Genomic DNA, 24,077 nt, shown 5'->3' with positions numbered 1-24,077 from the left:
CGTCCCATCTTCAGCCCAAGCAGTCAATACCCATCCCATCTTTCGTCCAAGCATACAATACCCATCCCATCTTCAGCCCAAGCAGACTATACCCATCCCATCTTCAGCCCAATCAGACAATACCCATCTCATCTTTAGCCCAAGCAGACAATAACCATCCCATCTTTAGCCCAAGTGGACCATGCCGATCCTATCTTTAGCCCAAGCAAACAATACCCACCCAATCTTCAGCCCAAACAGACTATACTCATCCCATCTTTAGCCCAAGCAAACAATACCCATCCCATCTTCAGCCCAAGCAGACTATACACATCCCATCTTCCGCCCAAGCAGACAATACCCGTCCCATCTTCAGCCCAAGCAGTCAATACCCATCCCATCTTTCGTCCAAGCATACAATACCCATCCCATCTTCAGCCCAAGCAGACTATACCCATCCCATCTTCAGCCCAATCAGACAATACCCATCTCATCTTTAGCCCAAGTGGGCTATGCCGATCCTATCTTTAGCCCACGCAAACAATACCCATCCCATCTTCAGCCCAAGCGGACTATACCCATCCCATGTTTAGCCCAAGCAGACTATACCCAAATCAACATCAACCACTCCAAACTTTACCTTACTTGGTACAAACATTCACTCACTTGGCATAAACATTCACTCACCTGGTATAAACATTCACTCGCTTGGTATAAACATTCACTCACCTATTATAAACATTCACTCACCTGGTATAAATACACATATTCACTCTCCTGGTATAAACATTCACTCACCTGGTATAAATATTCACTCACCTGGCATAAACATTCACTCGCCTGGTTTAAATACATGTATTCACTCAGCTGTTATAAACATTCACTCAGCTGGTATAAACATTCACTCAGCTGGTATAAACATTCACTCACCTGGCATAAACATTCACTTAAATGGTATAAATACACATATTCCCTCACCTGATATAAACTCTCTAGACAGTGAAGGAAACATCCATGTCCAAATCTGAAAAGAGTGAACACATTCAGTATGAGACTATGCTGAAGAAGATGACATCATTAAGCAGACTTTACAATGGGTAGTATATAGAAAATGAGTTCAAGGTGCAGTAGGTGGGATCTAAACAAGGATGAAAGGATGAAGGAAGGATGGATTTATGAAAAGGTTGAAGGAAAGATCACAACTAAAACTAAGGATGAAACTAAAACTCAGGGAAAGACAAAAATAAAAAAGTGTTTTCAATTAATAGAGTGAGTGAGTGAGTGAGTGAGTGAGTTTAGTTTTACGCCGCACTCAGCAATATTCCAGCTATATGGCGGCGGTCTGTGAATAATCGAGTCTGGACCAGACAATCCAGTGACCAACATTATGAGCATCGATCTGCGCAATTGGGAACCGATGACATGTGTCAACCAAGTCAGCAAGCCTGATCACCCGATCCCATTTGTCGCCTCTTACGACAAGCATAGTCGTCTTTTATGACAAGCATGGGCTGCTGAAGGCCTATTCTACCCCGGACCTTCACAGGTCTAAATTAATAGAGACATAACTGCTAAAATGGTGAGATCAAAGACAGAACTGAGATGTATCAATGCTATAACTAAGGATGGAACTAAAACTAAAACTCAGAGTGGGATCAAAATAAAAAAAATATGTTTTCAATCAAAAAAGAACTGAGGTTCAGTCAAAGCTAAAATGGAATTTTGAGTGATAAGTTTCACAGTGAATAAAAATATCCTCACAAATATTCAACTCCTAACCTTTTTGTCCAGCATTTGTCAAATAACATTAACTTGACATTAACACAAGGAAGTCAAATGATCAACTTTGAAACATGTAAGTTCTGGGAAGCACTTGACAGGTTTATTGGTTTAATAACTGACAGGTGTGTGGAAAATTACAACCAATAATGATATACCCACTGTCACGCTGGGTCACTGTGACTCCAGGACTGGGTCAACATGACCTCTAATGAGATCAGCAGTAACACGTGTCCATTAAAAACACACATCCATACCTATGTCATACTTCTCATTGTATTTAAAGAACCAATGGAAGTTGAATACAGACCTCTATGTGGCTTACAGTTCAAAGTGAAAAAACTCACAATGTAGAGTAAAATATTTTCAAGTATATATAAATATCCTTCAAACAATGGAGTAATTGTCTTTATAGCCACTTACGACAATATTCCAGTATTATCATGATAAAGGAAAACAGAAATGATACAGTTTTAGATGGAACTATTTCTATTTATTCCATATTCCTGAGGATCTGCATGATGAGATTCTCAAACATGGTAATTCAGAAATGGTTCACACAGATCTGCAATTATTACACATGAAGAGAAACCACAATGACCTTGACATTGGAATGAATTGTGTGACGCTAATGTTTGCTAATTGCTAACCTGTCTGTGTATGGTGGGAGTTCATTTTCAAGGATTTTGTTACTGTCCATTGTGTTTGTTGTTAAATGCAGCAATGAGCAACATTTCAGCTTTATCATCATGGCTTAAATAATTGAGCTTGGACCAGAAAATCTTGTTATCAGCAACACCCTATGTCATCAAGATATAATGACATGCACCAAGTCAAGTCATCAAGGAGGGATGGTTACCCAAGTACATGTCCACAGGACGGTTCAGCTATTTTTATGACCAGGTTCTAAATGAACTTGACAGACCTGTTTCATCACATGACTGGTCAACTTGTAATTGTTTGATAGAATATGTAATTCATAAGCCAAACTAACTGATCAAACTTAGTTTATTTTGGTTCTTCAATCATAAAAACTCATATGACAAAATGCTGTCTGATGAACTGTGTCAATGATCAGTGTATTTCTGAGGATCTGTTCCTCTCAGCCAGAACCAAGTGTTAGTTTGACTTTGCTGACTTAAACAACAAAACTAGAAGTAAATATCATTTAAATAAGTCTAATTCATCTGTGAATACCATGAATACACAATGCTATTCAGAGAATTGTCAAGTGTAACATTTGAACAATTGTGATCCAATTTACACTCATCAGAGATAGACTATTGGTTGTCTGCTATCCATTTTTGTGGAAACCTCAGTAGCTCTGTGTGATAGATGTCTGACTGTGTGTGCACCATGATTAGGTGCCTGAGTCTGAGATAGTGGGTTTGTATCCTGGATGGGATTAAACTCAACAAAAGTACCAGAATTTGTGCTCCACTGAGAAAATGCAACCTCAAATATAACTTCATTGTTAACGCAATAACCAGTTTATCTCAAAAACTTTTTCTGATCGCTTTTGCAGCATGTAAAATATTAATCTGGTTCATGAGAAACAGATATATGACTGCAACAATGAAATATGCTGACAGAGCAAAATTCATGAAGGCAGCTTAACATTCACAAGCCTATGTTTTATTGGAGGAGATGTTTGATTCATTACATAAAACCATTACAACTATTTTTCACAGCACAAATATTCCTTTCTCTTCATCAGGTTGTATCAAAACAAATATCTCCCCTAACCAGATACTGGTCCTGTATAGTTTACCCTTCTGACATTTCAACTCTGGCCTTCACCTCTGTCCTGAATGTGGAGCAGACAAACCAGGTCACTAGGATCAGTGAATGAATAGCCAATGGACTCTGAATTGAAATAGTATATGGTGCATGTGTATGTTGTGCTGGGCATACAATTAGTCCTTTCTCAGTGTGTCAATATTTCCATTGGCGAGTAACATTGCTATCCTTCATGTCCAACAATGATGTGATCTTTCAAAGTGGAATAGCCACCTATCTGTCAGATGCCTTGCTAGACAGTATAAACAAACTAAGAGACAAAATAGCTTAATAGTGCTTAATGAAAACATGAAAGTAATGTAATGAAAATGTAAAGGAAAATGTAAAGGAAACATACAGAAAAATAGTTAAAATGCAAAGGAAATATGATGAAAACGCCATGAAAATGTCATGAAAATGCAATTAAGATGTAATAGAATTGCAATGAAAATGTAATGGAAATGTAATGTAATATAATGAAAATGTAACAAAACTATGATGAAAATGTAATGAAAATTAACAAAGCTATAATCAAAATGTAATGACAATGTAATGAAAATGTAATGACAATGTATTTAAAATGTAATGACAATGTAATGACAATGTAAAGGGAATGTAATGGAAACATAATGAGAAATGAAAGTACTGTAGCTAAATCACACAATGTCTCTTTAATTGTCACCCATTTCCACTACAGTTTGTCAAAGTAATCCATGACTCGGGAATTTTGTGTTAAAACAGATAGGCTCAATAAAGGCTGGGATAACATATGCAATGTTTCAAATATTGTACATTTCATATCCATCAGCAGCTATTAAAAGTGAAATTGAAAAAAAAAGATTTTGGCAATCCATTCAGAACAAAAATCATCTCCCATCGCAGAAACTTTGTCAGGAGGGAGAAAAAGGTCTGCTATAAATGGGATTGTTGTTTGTTTGTTTGTTTGTTTGTTTGAAGCCACTTTCGGCAATATTCCATCTGAATAACAGTGGGCTGTAAATAGGTAACCCAGTGATTGACATCATGAGCATCAGACTACAGAATTGGGCTAATTCCATCCACCAAGTAAGTGATACTGGCCACCAAATCGTATTCATCACCTAGAACGTGCCAGAAGATCCTATCCTCAATGGAATCAGGTGATTGTTGAAGTTGACTATTCGTACCTGGGGTTGGGCGCCTCAGCCATCCACAGGAGGTCCATATTACAGGCTAACACAGGTAGGTGAGGGTACAACGTCTCCTTCTGAGTCTGACCAGGCTTACCATGGGTCAGTAACACGTCAATGATGATCTGCAAGTTTGTTTCCCACCTCACCGGCTCACCAAACAATATCACAGCTGGAAAACAGGGAAATATTAGTTACATTAAATTCTCCATTTCTGTACAAGAGTACACATCTAACACTGCTTGATTAACAAGAAACAAGTTAGTCAGTACATTAAATTCACCATTTCTGAACTAGACTACACATCTAACACTGCTTGATTAACAAGAAACAAGTTAGTCAGTACATTAAATTCACCATTTCTGAACTAGAGTACACATCTAACACTGCTTGATTAACAAGAAACAAGTTAGTCAGTACATTAAATTCACCATTTCTGAACTAGAGTACACATCTAACACTGCTTGATTAACAAGAAACAAGTTAGTCAGTACATTAAATTCACCATTTCTGAACTAGACTACACATCTAACACTGCTTGATTAACAAGAAACAAGTTAGTCAGTACATTAAATTCACCATTTCTGAACTAGACTACACATCTAACACTGCTTGATTAACAAGAAACAAGTTAGTCAGTACATTAAATTCTCCATTTCTCTACTACAGTACACATCTAACACTGCTTGATTAACAAGAAACAAGTTAGTCAGTACATTAAATTCTCCATTTCTGTACTAGAGTACACATCTAACACTGCTTGATTAACAAGAAACAAGTTAGTCAGTACATTAAATTCTCCATTTCTGTACTAGAGTACACATCTAACACTGCTTGATTAACAAGAAACAAGTTAGTCAGTACATTAAATTCTCCATTTCTGTACAAGAGTACACATTTAACACTGCTTGATTAACAAGAAACAAGTTAGTCAGTACATTAAATTCTCCATTTCTGAACTAGAGCACACATCTAACACTGCTTGATTAACAGGAAACAAGTTAGTCAGTACATTAAATTCTCCATTTCTGTCCAAGAGTACACATCTAACACTGCTTGATTAACAAGAAACAAGTTAGTCAGTACATTAAATTCACCATTTCTGAACTCGAGTACACATTTAACACCGCTTGATTAACAAGAAACAAGTTAGTACATTAAATTCTCCATTTCTGAACTAGACTACACATCTAACACTGCTTGATTAACAAGAAACAAGTTAGTCAGTACATTAAATTCACCATTTCTGTACTAGAGTACACATCTAACACTGCTTGATTAACAAGAAACAAGTTAGTCAGTACATTAAATTCACCATTTCTGAACTAGACTACACATCTAACACCGCTTGATTAACAAGAAACAAGTTAGTCAGTACATTAAATTCACCATTTCTGAACTAGAGTACACATCAAACACTGCTTGATTAACAAGAAACAAGTTAGTCAGTACATTAAATTCACCATTTCTGAACTAGACTACACATCTAACACTGCTTGATTAACAAGAAACAAGTTAGTCAGTACATTAAATTCACCATTTCTGAACTAGACTACACATGTAACACTGCTTGATTAACAAGAAACAAGTTAGTCAGTACATTAAATTCACCATTTCTGAACTAGACTACACATCTAACACCGCTTGATTAACAGGAAACAAGTTAGTCAGTACATTAAATTCTCCATTTCTGAACTAGAGTACACATCTAACACTGCTTGATTAACAAGAAACAAGTTAGTCAGTACATTAAATTCACCATTTCTGAACTAGACTACACATCTAACACTGCTTGATTAACAAGAAACAAGTTAGTCAGTACATTAAATTCACCATTTCTGAACTAGACTACACATCTAACACTGCTTGATTAACAAGAAACAAGTTAGTCAGTACATTAAATTCACCATTTCTGAACTAGACTACACATCTAACACCGCTTGATTAACAGGAAACAAGCTAGTCAGTACATTAAATTCTCCATTTCTGAACTAGAGTACACATCTAACACTGCTTGATTAACAAGAAACAAGTTAGTCAGTACATTAAATTCACCATTTCTGAACTAGACTACACATGTAACACTGCTTGATTAACAAGAAACAAGTTAGTCAGTACATTAAATTCTCCATTTCTGAACTAGACTACACATCTAACACTGCTTGATTAACAAGAAACAAGTTAGTCAGTACATTAAATTCACCATTTCTGAACTAGACTACACATCTAACACTGCTTGATTAACAAGAAACAAGTTAGTCAGTACATTAAATTCACCATTTCTGAACTAGACTACACATCTAACACTGCTTGATTAACAAGAAACAAGTTAGTCAGTACATTAAATTCACCATTTCTGAACTAGACTACACATCTAACACTGCTTGATTAACAAGAAACAAGTTAGTCAGTACATTAAATTCACCATTTCTGAACTAGACTACACATCTAACACTGCTTGATTAACAGGAAACAAGTTAGTCAGTACATTAAATTCTCCATTTCTCTACTACAGTACACATCTAACACTGCTTGATTAACAAGAAACAAGTTAGTCAGTACATTAAATTCTCCATTTCTGTACTAGAGTACACATCTAACACTGCTTGATTAACAAGAAACAAGTTAGTCAGTACATTAAATTCTCCATTTCTGTACTAGAGTACACATCTAACACTGCTTGATTAACAAGAAACAAGTTAGTCAGTACATTAAATTCTCCATTTCTGTACTAGAGTACACATCTAACACTGCTTGATTAACAGGAAACAAGTTAGTCAGTACATTAAATTCTCCATTTCTGTCCAAGAGTACACATCTAACACTGCTTGATTAACAAGAAACAAGTTAGTCAGTACATTAAATTCACCATTTCTGAACTCGAGTACTCATTTAACACCGCTTGATTAACAAGAAACAAGTTAGTACATTAAATTCTCCATTTCTGAACTAGACTACACATCTAACACTGCTTGATTAACAAGAAACAAGTTAGTCAGTACATTAAATTCACCATTTCTGTACTAGAGTACACATCTAACACTGCTTGATTAACAAGAAACAAGTTAGTCAGTACATTAAATTTACCATTTCTGTACTAGAGTACACATTTAACACTGCTTGATTAACAAGAAACAAGTTAGTCAGTACATTAAATTCACCATTTCTGAACTAGACTACACATCTAACACTGCTTGATCAACAAGAAACAAGTTAGTCAGTACATTAAATTCACCATTTCTGAAGTAGAGTACACATCTAACACTGCTTGATTAACAAGAAACAAGTTAGTCAGTACATTAAATTCACCATTTCTGAACTAGACTACACATCTAACACCGCTTGATTAACAAGAAACAAGTTAGTCAGTACATTAAATTCACCATTTCTGAACTAGACTACACATCTAACACTGCTTGATTAACAAGAAACAAGTTAGTCAGTACATTAAATTCACCATTTCTGAACTAGAGTACACATCAAACACTGCTTGATTAACAAGAAACAAGTTAGTCAGTACATTAAATTCACCATTTCTGAACTAGACTACACATCTAACACTGCTTGATTAACAAGAAACAAGTTAGTCAGTACATTAAATTCACCATTTCTGAACTAGACGACACATGTAACACTGCTTGATTAACAAGAAACAAGTTAGTCAGTACATTAAATTCACCATTTCTGAACTAGACTACACATCTAACACCGCTTGATTAACAGGAAACAAGTTAGTCAGTACATTAAATTCTCCATTTCTGAACTAGAGTACACATCTAACACTGCTTGATTAACAAGAAACAAGTTAGTCAGTACATTAAATTCACCATTTCTGAACTAGAGTACACATCTAACACTGCTTGATTAACAAGAAACAAGTTAGTCAGTACATTAAATTCACCATTTCTGAACTAGACTACACATCTAACACTGCTTGATTAACAGGAAACAAGTTAGTCAGTACATTAAATTCACCATTTCTGAACTAGAGTACACATCTAACACTGCTTGATTAACAGGAAACAAGCTAGTCAGTACATTAAATTCACCATTTCTGAACTAGAGTACACATCTAACACTGCTTGATTAACAAGAAACAAGTTAGTCAGTACATTAAATTCTCCATTTCTGTACTAGAGTACACATCTAACACCGCTTGATTAACAGGAAACAAGTTAGTCAGTACATTAAATTCACCATTTCTGAAATAGACTACACATCTAACACCGCTTGATTAACAGGAAACAAGCTAGTCAGTACATTAAATTCTCCATTTCTGAACTAGAGTACACATCAAACACTGCTTGATTAACAAGAAACAAGTTAGTCAGTACATTAAATTCTCCATCTCTGTACTAGAGTACACATCTAACACCGCTTGATTAACAGGAAACAAGTTAGTCAGTACATTAAATTCACCATTTCTGAACTAGACTACACATCTAACACCGCTTGATTAACAGGAAACAAGCTAGTCAGTACATTAAATTCTCCATTTCTGAACTAGAGTACACATCTAACACTGCTTGATTAACAGGAAACAAGTTAGTCAGTACATTAAATTCTCCATTTCTGAACTAGAGTACACATCTAACACTGCTTGATTAACAAGAAACAAGTTAGTCAGTACATTAAATTCACCATTTCTGAACTAGACTACACATCTAACACTGCTTGATTAACAAGAAACAAGTTAGTCAGTACATTAAATTCACCATTTCTGAACTAGACTACACATCTAACACTGCTTGATTAACAAGAAACAAGTTAGTCAGTACATTAAATTCACCATTTCTGAACTAGACTACACATCTAACACTGCTTGATTAACAAGAAACAAGTTAGTCAGTACATTAAATTCACCATTTCTGAACTAGACTACACATCTAACACTGCTTGATTAACAAGAAACAAGTTAGTCAGTACATTAAATTCACCATTTCTGAACTAGACTACACATCTAACACTGCTTGATTAACAAGAAACAAGTTAGTCAGTACATTAAATTCACCATTTCTGAACTAGACTACACATGTAACACTGCTTGATTAACAAGAAACAAGTTAGTCAGTACATTAAATTCACCATTTCTGAACTAGACTACACATCTAACACCGCTTGATTAACAGGAAACAAGTTAGTCAGTACATTAAATTCACCATTTCTGAACTAGAGTACACATCTAACACTGCTTGATTAACAAGAAACAAGTTAGTCAGTACATTAAATTCTCCATTTATGAACTAGAGTACACATCTAACACTGCTTGATTAACAAGAAACAAGTTAGTCAGTACATTAAATTCACCATTTCTGAACTAGACTACACATCTAACACTGCTTGATTAACAGGAAACAAGCTAGTCAGTACATTAAATTCTCCATTTCTGAACTAGAGTACACATCTAACACTGCTTGATTAACAAGAAACAAGCTAGTCAGTACATTAAATTCACCATTTCTGAACTAGAGTACACATCTAACACTGCTTGATTAACAAGAAACAAGTTAGTCAGTACATTAAATTCTCCATTTCTGTACTAGAGTACACATCTAACACCGCTTGATTAACAGGAAACAAGTTAGTCAGTACATTAAATTCACCATTTCTGAAATAGACTACACATCTAACACTGCTTGATTAACAGGAAACAAGCTAGTCAGTACATTAAATTCTCCATTTCTGAACTAGAGTACACATCTAACACTGCTTGATTAACAAGAAACAAGTTAGTCAGTACATTAAATTCTCCATCTCTGTACTAGAGTACACATCTAACACCGCTTGATTAACAGGAAACAAGTTAGTCAGTACATTAAATTCACCATTTCTGAACTAGACTACACATCTAACACCGCTTGATTAACAGGAAACAAGTTAGTCAGTACATTAAATTCTCCATTTCTGAACTAGAGTACACATCTAACACTGCTTGATTAACAGGAAACAAGCTAGTCAGTACATTAAATTCTCCATTTCTGAACTAGAGTACACATCTAACACTGCTTGATTAACAAGAAACAAGTTAGTCAGTACATTAAATTCTCCATTTCTGTACTAGAGTACACATCTAACACCGCTTGATTAACAGGAAACAAGTTAGTCAGTACATTAAATTCACCATTTCTGAACTAGACTACACATCTAACACCGCTTGATTAACAGGAAACAAGCTAGTCAGTACATTAAATTCTCCATTTCTGAACTAGACTACACATCTAACACTGCTTGATTAACAAGAAACAAGTTAGTCAGCACATTAAATTCTCCATCTCTGTACTAGAGTACACATCTAACACCGCTTGATTAACAGGAAACAAGTTAGTCAGTACATTAAATTCACCATTTCTGAACTAGACTACACATCTAACACTGCTTGATTAACAGGAAACAAGTTAGTCAGTACATTAAATTCTCCATTTCTCTACTAGAGTACACATCTAACACTGCTTGATTAACAAGAAACAAGTTAGTCAGTACATTAAATTCTCCATTTCTGTACTAGAGTACACATCTAACACTGCTTAATTAACAAGAAACAAGTTAGTCAGTACATTAAATTCTCCATTTCTGTACAAGAGTACACATTTAACACTGCTTGATTAACAAGAAACAAGTTAGTCAGTACATTAAATTCACCATTTCTGAACTAGACTACACATCTAACACTGCTTGATTAACAAGAAACAAGTTAGTCAGTACATTAAATTCACCATTTCTGAACTAGAGTACACATCTAACACTGCTTGATTAACAAGAAACAAGTTAGTCAGTACATTAAATTCTCCATTTCTGAACTAGAGTACACATCTAACACTGCTTGATTAACAAGAAACAAGTTAGTCAGTACATTAAATTCACCATTTCTGTACTAGACTACACATCTAACACTGCTTGATTAACAAGAAACAAGTTAGTCAGTAGATAAAGTTCACCATTTCTGAACTAGAGTACACATCTAACACCGCTTGATTAACAAGAAACAAGTTAGTCAGTACATTAAATTCTCCATTTCTGAACTAGAGTACACATCTAACATTGCTTGATTAACAAGAAACAAGTTCGTCAGTACATTAAATTCACCATTTCTGTACAAGAGTACACATCTAACACTGCTTGATTAACAGGATACAGGTTCGTCAGTACATTAAATTCAGTGTTTCTGTACTAGACTACACATCTAACACTGCTTAATTAACAAGAAACAAGTCGGTCAGTACATTAAATTCACTGTTTCTGTACAAGAGTACACATCTAACACTGCTTGATTAACAGGAAACAAGTTAGTCAGTACATTAAATTCACCATTTCTGAACTAGACTACACATCTAACACTGCTTGATTAACAAGAAACAAGTTAGTCAGTACATTAAATTCACCATTTCTGAACTAGACTACACATCTAACACTGCTTGATTAACAAGAAACAAGTTAGTCAGTACATTAAATTCACCATTTCTGAACTAGACTACACATCTAACACTGCTTGATTAACAGGAAACAAGTTAGTCAGTACATTAAATTCTCCATTTCTCTACTACAGTACACATCTAACACTGCTTGATTAACAAGAAACAAGTTAGTCAGTACATTAAATTCTCCATTTCTGTACTAGAGTACACATCTAACACTGCTTGATTAACAAGAAACAAGTTAGTCAGTACATTAAATTCTCCATTTCTGTACTAGAGTACACATCTAACACTGCTTAATTAACAAGAAACAAGTTAGTCAGTACATTAAATTCTCCATTTCTGTACAAGAGTACACATTTAACACTGCTTGATTAACAAGAAACAAGTTAGTCAGTACATTAAATTCTCCATTTCTGAACTAGAGCACACATCTAACACTGCTTGATTAACAGGAAACAAGTTAGTCAGTACATTAAATTCTCCATTTCTGTCCAAGAGTACACATCTAACACTGCTTGATTAACAAGAAACAAGTTAGTCAGTACATTAAATTCACCATTTCTGAACTCGAGTACACATTTAACACCGCTTGATTAACAAGAAACAAGTTAGTACATTAAATTCTCCATTTCTGAACTAGACTACACATCTAACACTGCTTGATTAACAAGAAACAAGTTAGTCAGTACATTAAATTCACCATTTCTGTACTAGAGTACACATCTAACACTGCTTGATTAACAAGAAACAAGTTAGTCAGTACATTAAATTTACCATTTCTGTACTAGAGTACACATTTAACACTGCTTGATTAACAAGAAACAAGTTAGTCAGTACATTAAATTCACCATTTCTGAACTAGACTACACATCTAACACTGCTTGATCAACAAGAAACAAGTTAGTCAGTACATTAAATTCACCATTTCTGAAGTAGAGTACACATCTAACACTGCTTGATTAACAAGAAACAAGTTAGTCAGTACATTAAATTCACCATTTCTGAACTAGACTACACATCTAACACCGCTTGATTAACAAGAAACAAGTTAGTCAGTACATTAAATTCACCATTTCTGAACTAGACTACACATCTAACACTGCTTGATTAACAAGAAACAAGTTAGTCAGTACATTAAATTCACCATTTCTGAACTAGAGTACACATCAAACACTGCTTGATTAACAAGAAACAAGTTAGTCAGTACATTAAATTCACCATTTCTGAACTAGACTACACATCTAACACTGCTTGATTAACAAGAAACAAGTTAGTCAGTACATTAAATTCACCATTTCTGAACTAGACTACACATGTAACACTGCTTGATTAACAAGAAACAAGTTAGTCAGTACATTAAATTCACCATTTCTGAACTAGACTACACATCTAACACCGCTTGATTAACAGGAAACAAGTTAGTCAGTACATTAAATTCTCCATTTCTGAACTAGAGTACACATCTAACACTGCTTGATTAACAAGAAACAAGTTAGTCAGTACATTAAATTCACCATTTCTGAACTAGAGTACACATCTAACACTGCTTGATTAACAAGAAACAAGTTAGTCAGTACATTAAATTCACCATTTCTGAACTAGACTACACATCTAACACTGCTTGATTAACAGGAAACAAGTTAGTCAGTACATTAAATTCACCATTTCTGAACTAGACTACACATCTAACACCGCTTGATTAACAGGAAACAAGCTAGTCAGTACATTAAATTCTCCATTTCTGAACTAGAGTACACATCTAACACTGCTTGATTAACAGGAAACAAGCTAGTCAGTACATTAAATTCACCATTTCTGAACTAGAGTACACATCTAACACTGCTTGATTAACAAGAAACAAGTTAGTCAGTACATTAAATTCTCCATTTCTGTACTAGAGTACACATCTAACACCGCTTGATTAACAGGAAACAAGTTAGTCAGTACATTAAATTCACCATTTCTGAAATAGACTACACATCTAACACCGCTTGATTAACAGGAAACAAGCTAGTCAGTACATTAAATTCTCCATTTCTGAACTAGAGTACACATCAAACACTGCTTGATTAACAAGAAACAAGTTAGTCAGTACATTAAATTCTCCATCTCTGTACTAGAGTACACATCTAACACCGCTTGATTAACAGGAAACAAGTTAGTCAGTACATTAAATTCACCATTTCTGAACTAGACTACACATCTAACACCGCTTGATTAACAGGAAACAAGCTAGTCAGTACATTAAATTCTCCATTTCTGAACTAGAGTACACATCTAACACTGCTTGATTAACAGGAAACAAGCTAGTCAGTACATTAAATTCTCCATTTCTGAACTAGAGTACACATCTAACACTGCTTGATTAACAAGAAACAAGTTAGTCAGTACATTAAATTCACCATTTCTGAACTAGACTACACATCTAACACTGCTTGATTAACAAGAAACAAGTTAGTCAGTACATTAAATTCACCATTTCTGAACTAGACTACACATCTAACACTGCTTGATTAACAAGAAACAAGTTAGTCAGTACATTAAATTCACCATTTCTGAACTAGACTACACATCTAACACTGCTTGATTAACAAGAAACAAGTTAGTCAGTACATTAAATTCACCATTTCTGAACTAGAGTACACATCTAACACTGCTTGATTAACAAGAAACAAGTTAGTCAGTACAGTAAATTCACCATTTCTGAACTAGACTACACATCTAACACTGCTTGATTAACAAGAAACAAGTTAGTCAGTACATTAAATTCACCATTTCTGAACTAGACTACACATGTAACACTGCTTGATTAACAAGAAACAAGTTAGTCAGTACATTAAATTCACCATTTCTGAACTAGACTACACATCTAACACCGCTTGATTAACAGGAAACAAGTTAGTCAGTACATTAAATTCACCATTTCTGAACTAGAGTACACATCTAACACTGCTTGATTAACAAGAAACAAGTTAGTCAGTACATTAAATTCTCCATTTATGAACTAGAGTACACATCTAACACTGCTTGATTAACAAGAAACAAGTTAGTCAGTACATTAAATTCACCATTTCTGAACTAGACTACACATCTAACACTGCTTGATTAACAGGAAACAAGCTAGTCAGTACATTAAATTCTCCATTTCTGAACTAGAGTACACATCTAACACTGCTTGATTAACAGGAAACAAGCTAGTCAGTACATTAAATTCACCATTTCTGAACTAGAGTACACATCTAACACTGCTTGATTAACAAGAAACAAGTTAGTCAGTACATTAAATTCTCCATTTCTGTACTAGAGTACACATCTAACACCGCTTGATTAACAGGAAACAAGTTAGTCAGTACATTAAATTCACCATTTCTCTACTAGAGTACACATCTAACACTGCTTGATTAACAGGAAACAAGCTAGTCAGTACATTAAATTCTCCATTTCTGAACTAGAGTACACATCTAACACTGCTTGATTAACAAGAAACAAGTTAGTCAGTACATTAAATTCTCCATCTCTGTACTAGAGTACACATCTAACACCGCTTGATTAACAGGAAACAAGTTAGTCAGTACATTAAATTCACCATTTCTGAACTAGACTACACATCTAACACCGCTTGATTAACAGGAAACAAGTTAGTCAGTACATTAAATTCTCCATTTCTGAACTAGAGTACACATCTAACACTGCTTGATTAACAGGAAACAAGCTAGTCAGTACATTAAATTCTCCATTTCTGAACTAGAGTACACATCTAACACTGCTTGATTAACAAGAAACAAGTTAGTCAGTACATTAAATTCTCCATTTCTGTACTAGAGTACACATCTAACACCGCTTGATTAACAGGAAACAAGTTAGTCAGTACATTAAATTCACCATTTCTGAACTAGACTACACATCTAACACCGCTTGATTAACAGGAAACAAGCTAGTCAGTACATTAAATTCTCCATTTCTGAACTAGACTACACATCTAACACTGCTTGATTAACAAGAAACAAGTTAGTCAGCACATTAAATTCTCCATCTCTGTACTAGAGTACACATCTAACACCGCTTGATTAACAGGAAACAAGTTAGTCAGTACATTAAATTCACCATTTCTGAACTAGACTACACATCTAACACTGCTTGATTAACAGGAAACAAGTTAGTCAGTACATTAAATTCTCCATTTCTCTACTAGAGTACACATCTAACACTGCTTGATTAACAAGAAACAAGTTAGTCAGTACATTAAATTCTCCATTTCTGTACTAGAGTACACATCTAACACTGCTTAATTAACAAGAAACAAGTTAGTCAGTACATTAAATTCTCCATTTCTGTACAAGAGTACACATTTAACACTGCTTGATTAACAAGAAACAAGTTAGTCAGTACATTAAATTCACCATTTCTGAACTAGACTACACATCTAACACTGCTTGATTAACAAGAAACAAGTTAGTCAGTACATTAAATTCACCATTTCTGAACTAGAGTACACATCTAACACTGCTTGATTAACAAGAAACAAGTTAGTCAGTACATTAAATTCTCCATTTCTGAACTAGAGTACACATCTAACACTGCTTGATTAACAAGAAACAAGTTAGTCAGTACATTAAATTCACCATTTCTGTACTAGACTACACATCTAACACTGCTTGATTAACAAGAAACAAGTTAGTCAGTAGATAAAGTTCACCATTTCTGAACTAGAGTACACATCTAACACCGCTTGATTAACAAGAAACAAGTTAGTCAGTACATTAAATTCTCCATTTCTGAACTAGAGTACACATCTAACATTGCTTGATTAACAAGAAACAAGTTCGTCAGTACATTAAATTCACCATTTCTGTACAAGAGTACACATCTAACACTGCTTGATTAACAGGATACAGGTTCGTCAGTACATTAAATTCAGTGTTTCTGTACTAGACTACACATCTAACACTGCTTAATTAACAAGAAACAAGTCGGTCAGTACATTAAATTCACTGTTTCTGTACAAGAGTACACATCTAACACTGCTTGATTAACAGGAAACAAGTTAGTCAGTACATTAAATTCACTGTTTCTGTACTAGACTACACATCTAACACTGCTTAATTAACAAGAAACAAGTCGGTCAGTACATTAAATTCACTGTTTCTGTACAAGAGTACACATCTAACACTGCTTGATTAACAGGATACAGGTTCGTCAGTACATTAAATTCAGTGTTTCTGTACTAGACTACACATCTAACACTGCATAATTAACAAGAAACAAGTCAGTCAGTACATTAAATTCACTGTTTCTGTACTAGACTACACGTCTAACACTGCTTGATTAACAGGAAACAAGAAGCCAGTACATTAAATTCACCGTGTCTGTACTAGACTACACACCTAGCACTGCTTAATTAACAAGAAACAAGTCGGTCAGTATATTAAATTCACTGTTTCTGTACAAGAGTACACATATAACACTGCTTGATTAACAGGATACAGGTTCATCGGTACAAATTTCACCCTAATTTGATAGAGTGGAGTTTTATAGGTTGGCTGCCTAACTTCATGCCTTGGGCCATCATATTATGATTCATACAGTATGCAGTGTTCCATAATATATTGCAGGAGCTCATCCATGTGTAGTAATGAACCTGAATAAACTTTGATCCATATATCAGACTTCCCACAAATGTTTCACTATCTTGTAGGCATCTGCCATTTCGTTCCAAGCTGCTAGGGTTATATGCCATGCAAAACATTTGGACACTTTAGATCCATGAATTGGTTTTGAATAGTTTCACAGTAATTTACCTCTGAATTTTATACTTGGAATTGCCACTCTTGTTAACTTTCCCAACAAAGTGAAAACATGCATGATTTTGAAAATTACAGATTCATTCACCAGATAGTGGTTGTCTGTATTAAACATGGTAAATTATTTATTAAAGCTACATTCAAGCTAAATAATGGACCAGACAATCCAGTGACCAACTACATGAACATAGATCGACACTACTGGGACACAATGATATGTGTCAGCTAAGTCAGTGAACCTGACCACCCAATCCCATGGTCATCTCTTACGACAAGCATGGGTTACTCTAGACCAATTCTGACCTGGATAATCATGGAGGTGAGACAGACTAAACCATATGAAGCACTAATGACTGATCAGCCACTGGTATCTCTTAAAAGTTGTACATACCGTCAATCTTTGGGAAATATTGCTCGAAAGCACATGGCTGCAAAAGAGAATGATGCAGTTTAATCATCCTGGACAATAGGGCTGTAAGAACAACACCATAACATGAATATGATGCATATTACAAATACACGTACTGAGTTCCAAAATCGAATATTGGATAACAAATACAGTATCAAGTCATGAGTTGATCTATTATTTATATAACAAAATAAAGTCTTTCACGAATGAAAAATTGAATTTATGAAGAGATACGATGGATTCACTGAACACAAACGTGAACACTAACAGCCAGTATAGAGACGTTATAATGTTTAGCTGGTGATATGAACAATGACTTCATATGAAAACTAAACTGACATTTGCATAAACTGATTCACCACGTCAAATTTATCCACCAGATTTCATCCCGAGGTCAGGGGCAGACCTATGATTAAATTGGCTGAACAAGGGAGATAGTTCTATGGATCTACACCATCTTTATTACAACAGATGCGACATTTCTGTGTAGATGCTAACATGGTCGTTAGTGTTGACAAGGGTATAGATAACACTCGCAATGCAACATAATACAGAAGTTGTCAGTCTGTACATATCATACCTTTCTTATTATTTATCAGCTTCTAAAATGCCAGTCAATCAGAATTTATTATTGGATGTACAATCCTAAATCCGAATGAGTGAGTGAGTTTAGTTCTATGCTGCTTTCCCAAATATTCTAGCAATATCAGACACCAGAAAGGGATTCACACACTGTACCCATGTGGGGAATGAAACCCGGTTCTTCACAACACAAGTGAATGCTTTAACCACTAAGCTACCACACCATCCCTTATCTCTGAAACAAAATTACCTCATGTCTGGTTTTAACATGTATCCCATGTTTTGATTTGCTTAGTATAACAAACACGATCTTAAAGTGAAGATGGACTGGCCTCAGTTTCCAAGTATGTATACATGCTCATATGTAACATGTGTGGTGGGTGATAAGCTTTTACCCAGAGATAACCTGTATCCTGATCAATACACTCACAGATACAATTTGGAAACAGCTGCTTGGCCTTGATTGAATATTGATCTATGAATGGTCTTCAAGTCTGAAATTCTTACTTTCCTTGTTAAACCACTTGTTATTTTTTTAATAGACAGTTGAGTCTGACTAAACTTATCTAAGACATTCAACTTGTGATTTGTGCAAAGACATCAACAGTCTGTGACCCAAGTTCTTCAGTGTGACAGTTATCACATCCTCTGGTTATCAAACAACCACCCTTGACATCTATCACCCTCCTGCTTTGAGTCAGCAATGTTTGTGATTTGATCTGTCTTGGATGATCTGCCTTGCTTCATTATGTTAGCAGGGCTCAAATTAAGAGATGTTAAGCAACTTTCACTAGGTGCAACCTAAGATAAGGACCTAGTTGCATCCACCAAATTCCTGTTGCAATGTAGTGTGATAAAACATCAGAGGTGTTGGTGCGCATAAATATATGTCCATGATGTACTACCCATGAAACCATAGCAACACAGAGACACAGCTGATCCTTGTTTACAAGAGCTGTCACAACCAAGACATGTGTACGAAAAGCAAAGCTGTGCTATGTTGCACCTTGTGCAAGTTACACTAATAACTAGGTTGCACTTTGTCTTATTGGTTTGCACCAGTGCAAGTAACAGAGCACTAAGTTGATCCCTGACTTGTGATATTGATTGAAAAGTTTTGTAGCAACTTTCAGTAAGGAAGAATAACGATATATGGCTGAGCAACTTCTTTATTGCTGTGAGCACCTGACAATTATGTTAGAACCTACACCGAAACGTTGCTTTCATAGCATTTAGAAGTAGTTCATGTATGTATCGTAATCTTTTCATATTGGCCCAGCTTCTAAATGCCTCTCAAAGTTAGAAGTTAAGGAAATGACTTATTGCCATTGTTATGCTAATTGGTATGAGGAACTGTCCACTGCCAATGAAGGTGTAGAAACAATTGCAACAAACAAATCCATAAACAATTTTTGACCAATGAGATAGTGAGTGAGTTTAGTTCTACCCAGTATTTAGCAAATATTTGAAGCAATTTCATTTTGGGAGACACCAGAAATGGGCTTCACACATTATATGCATATGGGGAATTGAACCCAGATTTTCAGTGTGACGAGGACCACTTTAACCACAAGGCTACCCCCTGCCTCTGATCAACACTACAGCTGTAGCAAACAAGAAGAGAAACATACTGCAGCTTTTCGGCGCTTGTGGTCAACCATGTCCAGGTTGGTGAAGGTGTGGCGTAATGTCTCCACAGTGGTGATGCGGGTAAAACCTAGACCTCGAGCGATCTCCTGAACTGGGCCTTGGCCAGACACAAGGACATGCTTGTCATGGAACTGGCGGAACATCTTCAGGGGGCTGTGAGACATGACAACTTGGTCCTCATGTACCTGCAGCAGAATGAGTACCCTGAGTAGGGATGTGTGTTATGTGACTCAGCTGAGTCTCATGTGAGTCAGGAAATTGTAATGTGAGTCATGAGAGTGTCATGTGAGTCATGGGTGTGTCATGTGAGTCAGGCTATACGTTATTTGAGTCAGTTTAGTGTCATGTGAGTTAGGTTAAGTGCCATTGAGTCATGAGGGTGTCATTTGAGTCATGAGAGAGTCATGCAAGTCAGTCAAGAGTCATGCAAGTCAGTCAAGAGTCACGTGAGTCAGTCAAGAGTCATGTGAGTCAGCAAGTGTTATGTGAGTCAGTAGGGTCAGGCTAAGTCATGTGAGTCTGATAAAGTGTTGTGTGAATCAGTCACGTGTCATTTGAGTCATGGGAGAGTCATGCAAGTCAGGAAAGCATCATGTGAGTCAGTCAAATGTCATGTCAGGGAACTGAAACATTAAGGTTACAAAACTACTTCTTTATAAAATTTAAGAGCTAGTAGAATCATGATTAATTAACTTCAATATGTTTGAAGAAAATAGTCTCACCTTGACATTCAACCAGTCAGAAAGCTGTTTTGCTTTGTTTTGTCGTAGAGTATTGCCTGCATTTGTGACAAACAGACATGGCACTCGAAACTCTCCATTGTTGTCTGTTAATATTGAAAACGTCTCCTTTGCTGATGGCAAAACTTTTTTCCCTCGAACTATCACCCCATCAATATCAAACAAGAAACCAAACTTGGCGCTTCTACTTGAAGCCTGCAAATACCAACAGAAACACAGGATTAGCAGGATTATTGAGACATATTAACATGTGAGGATTTTGAACCACTGACACCATTTCCCAGAATGCTTGTAATGTATACAGAACTAATGGGTTCTTGTCATGGAATAAATACAGAATCTGACCCAAATGTCTACTGATATCAAATGTATCAACTTGAGCTGATAAAGTCTTTGAAGGGCATTTAGAAGTGAAATACATAAGAACAAAGATTTTATGGATATCAACTTCTTTATTATGAGAACACAACGTTTCGGAGTTAATGCTTACTCCTTCGTCAGGTGAATGAGAATGGGGTACAGAGCTATATTAATATGTACAGGTAAAACAATAACAAAGTAACAAGTGGAATGAATTAATGAAAGCTGGAAGCCAGTATAATCAAACAATGATGGAAGCCTATGGTAATACCATTGGCTTTCATCCTTATCCCCAGTCATGTACATCGTCCTTATCCCCTATCTGTGTTATGTAAACATATCCTATCATCTGTAACGTATTAGGCTTCCATCATTGTTTTCATAACTGTCGGCTTCCTATCAGTGCTTGTTTATACTGGCTCCCAGCTTTCGTTAATTCATTCCACTTGTTACTTTGTTATTGTTTACCTGTACATATAAATATAGCTCTGTACCCCATTCTCATTCACCTGATGAAGGAGTAAGCATTAACTCCGAAACGTTGTGTTCTCATAATAAAGAAGCTGATATCCATAAAATCTTCATTCTTGAGCTGATAAAGTTACAAATATGGGAGGTTTGCGGAGGATATTTTACCTTTATCAGTGAGTGATGATACAACTCATATCAGTAGACACCATGGTGAGATTCTATTTATCATCCAAAATCATTCTTCATTAGTTTTCAATGAAACAGTGTACTTCCATTTCGACTTGTGCAGCGATGTCATAGCATTGTTAGCATTGTCTGGGCATTATACAATAACTACTGTCAAAACGATATCTTTATTGAGATATCATAAGTTCTCATACGTGCAATATATCCTGTGGAACATAGTTTTGGATATATACCATTATATATTATACAAGTTCGACGAGAGGTCATTTATTTTCAGGGCAAGAAATCTTTAAAGTAAAAAACATAAATGCAATTGGCAAAATAGTCACTTTTTATCATGGATATACATTTTTCTTGTCTAACTTACCACTGGAGTTTCACACGCTTGATGTATGCACATGAAACAATTATTTTTTAGCTTTCACTTAATTTTTCAATGTGCTTGTTTGATCCAGTTAACCAGATGATTTTCAAGTGATATCAAAACGTCTGGATAAACGGGGTTCAACTGTAGCAGGGAATTAATAGTTTCTCATCAACAGAGTAAATAGTTTCTTGTGTCATTGAATGACTAGTATCAGGTGCGTGAAATAATTAATTTCATCATACTGGGGCCAAGGGTTTTACTTTTCTAACATTGTTGTTGCATGGGCTACCTGACTGCATTTCATATCCTAATACAAAATATTTCGATGGCCATATAGACTCGATACAAGCATCACATCTCATAGACTTGAGTAGGCTCTTTTTCATGAAAGGCAGTTCATTTAGCTGGTGGATGAGAGAATTTACGCAAAAAGGCAATCAGTGACAATATATTGTCTGCAGGTAAAGCTTCTTATAGCTTATGTGAGTGAGTGAGTGAGTGAGTGAGTGAGTGAGTGAGTGAGTGAGTGAGTGAGTGAGTGAGTGAGTGAGTGAGTGAGTGAGTGAGTGAGTGAGTGAGTGAGTGAGTGAGTGAGTGAGTATGGTTTTATGTCTGGAATCCAAGGTTTACTAAATTCAGTGTTATGAGCTGATAAAGGATATCCGCCATCTTAAAACATATTTGCAAGATAACCTCTGCTGATATTGCCGTATTCATATGGATATCACATGATATTATATAACTGATACCATCAATGTGTAGCAATATATCCTGGCCAGACAGTTAAAGCATGGAAGTAGAATACAGATGAAGGGTTGGAATATATGTGACATCGCAGCACCTGTGGAATGTTTTGAGTGTTTCTTTGTACACCTCCATATACAAAACCAGTATGATTAAAACGAAAGGGAAACTCTAAAATTTCATAAACTAAAATTACAAAGATACAGTTAACTATGGTTATCATGAACTCAGAGGGAACACTCAGTTTAGTTAGCAGTCATTTGTTGTATGCATTTAAACTGAAATATACAGCAAGTGGCACAAGAAAAACAGTTTGTTAATATTTCTGTCCGTTTCATACGAGCAAGTTCATTATAAAGAAATGTTACTATAACTGATTTCTTGTATTACCTGAAAGAATGGATAGATGGATATGGATTACATGGATGGATGAATGAATGGATGGGTGGGTGGATGGATGGAGCAATGGGTGGATGAATAGAACAATGGATAGTTGGAAGACTGGATGGATGAATGGAATGATTGATGGATGAATGGAACAAGTGATACACAGAGGAGGAGCAATGAAGCACGGAACATGAGGAATGATCCAACCATTGAAGCACTATGCATCTGCACTTGAAGGAACAATTAAACGACAGAAGGA

General features: G+C 35.5%; 1 protein-coding gene across 1 annotated transcript in view; it reads right to left on the bottom strand.

Moving 5' to 3' along the window:
* LOC137296605 (haloacid dehalogenase-like hydrolase domain-containing 5) overlaps positions 1-24,077 on the bottom strand; it is a 57,105-nt gene that overhangs the window by 6,467 nt on the left and 26,561 nt on the right. The window contains exons 2-6 of the mRNA XM_067828415.1: positions 21,286-21,498; positions 20,545-20,748; positions 18,314-18,350; positions 4,704-4,878; positions 958-1,003 (exon numbers count right to left, since the gene is read on the bottom strand). Of these exons, the coding sequence (XP_067684516.1) occupies positions 958-1,003; positions 4,704-4,878; positions 18,314-18,350; positions 20,545-20,748; positions 21,286-21,498 (675 nt within the window). The remainder of the gene's footprint in view (positions 1-957; positions 1,004-4,703; positions 4,879-18,313; positions 18,351-20,544; positions 20,749-21,285; positions 21,499-24,077) is intronic.

The sequence above is a fragment of the Haliotis asinina genome, chromosome 9, assembly GCF_037392515.1.
Source record: "Haliotis asinina isolate JCU_RB_2024 chromosome 9, JCU_Hal_asi_v2, whole genome shotgun sequence".
Lineage (NCBI taxonomy): Eukaryota > Metazoa > Mollusca > Gastropoda > Lepetellida > Haliotidae > Haliotis > Haliotis asinina.
This window is presented reverse-complemented; position numbering and strand designations above follow the sequence as displayed.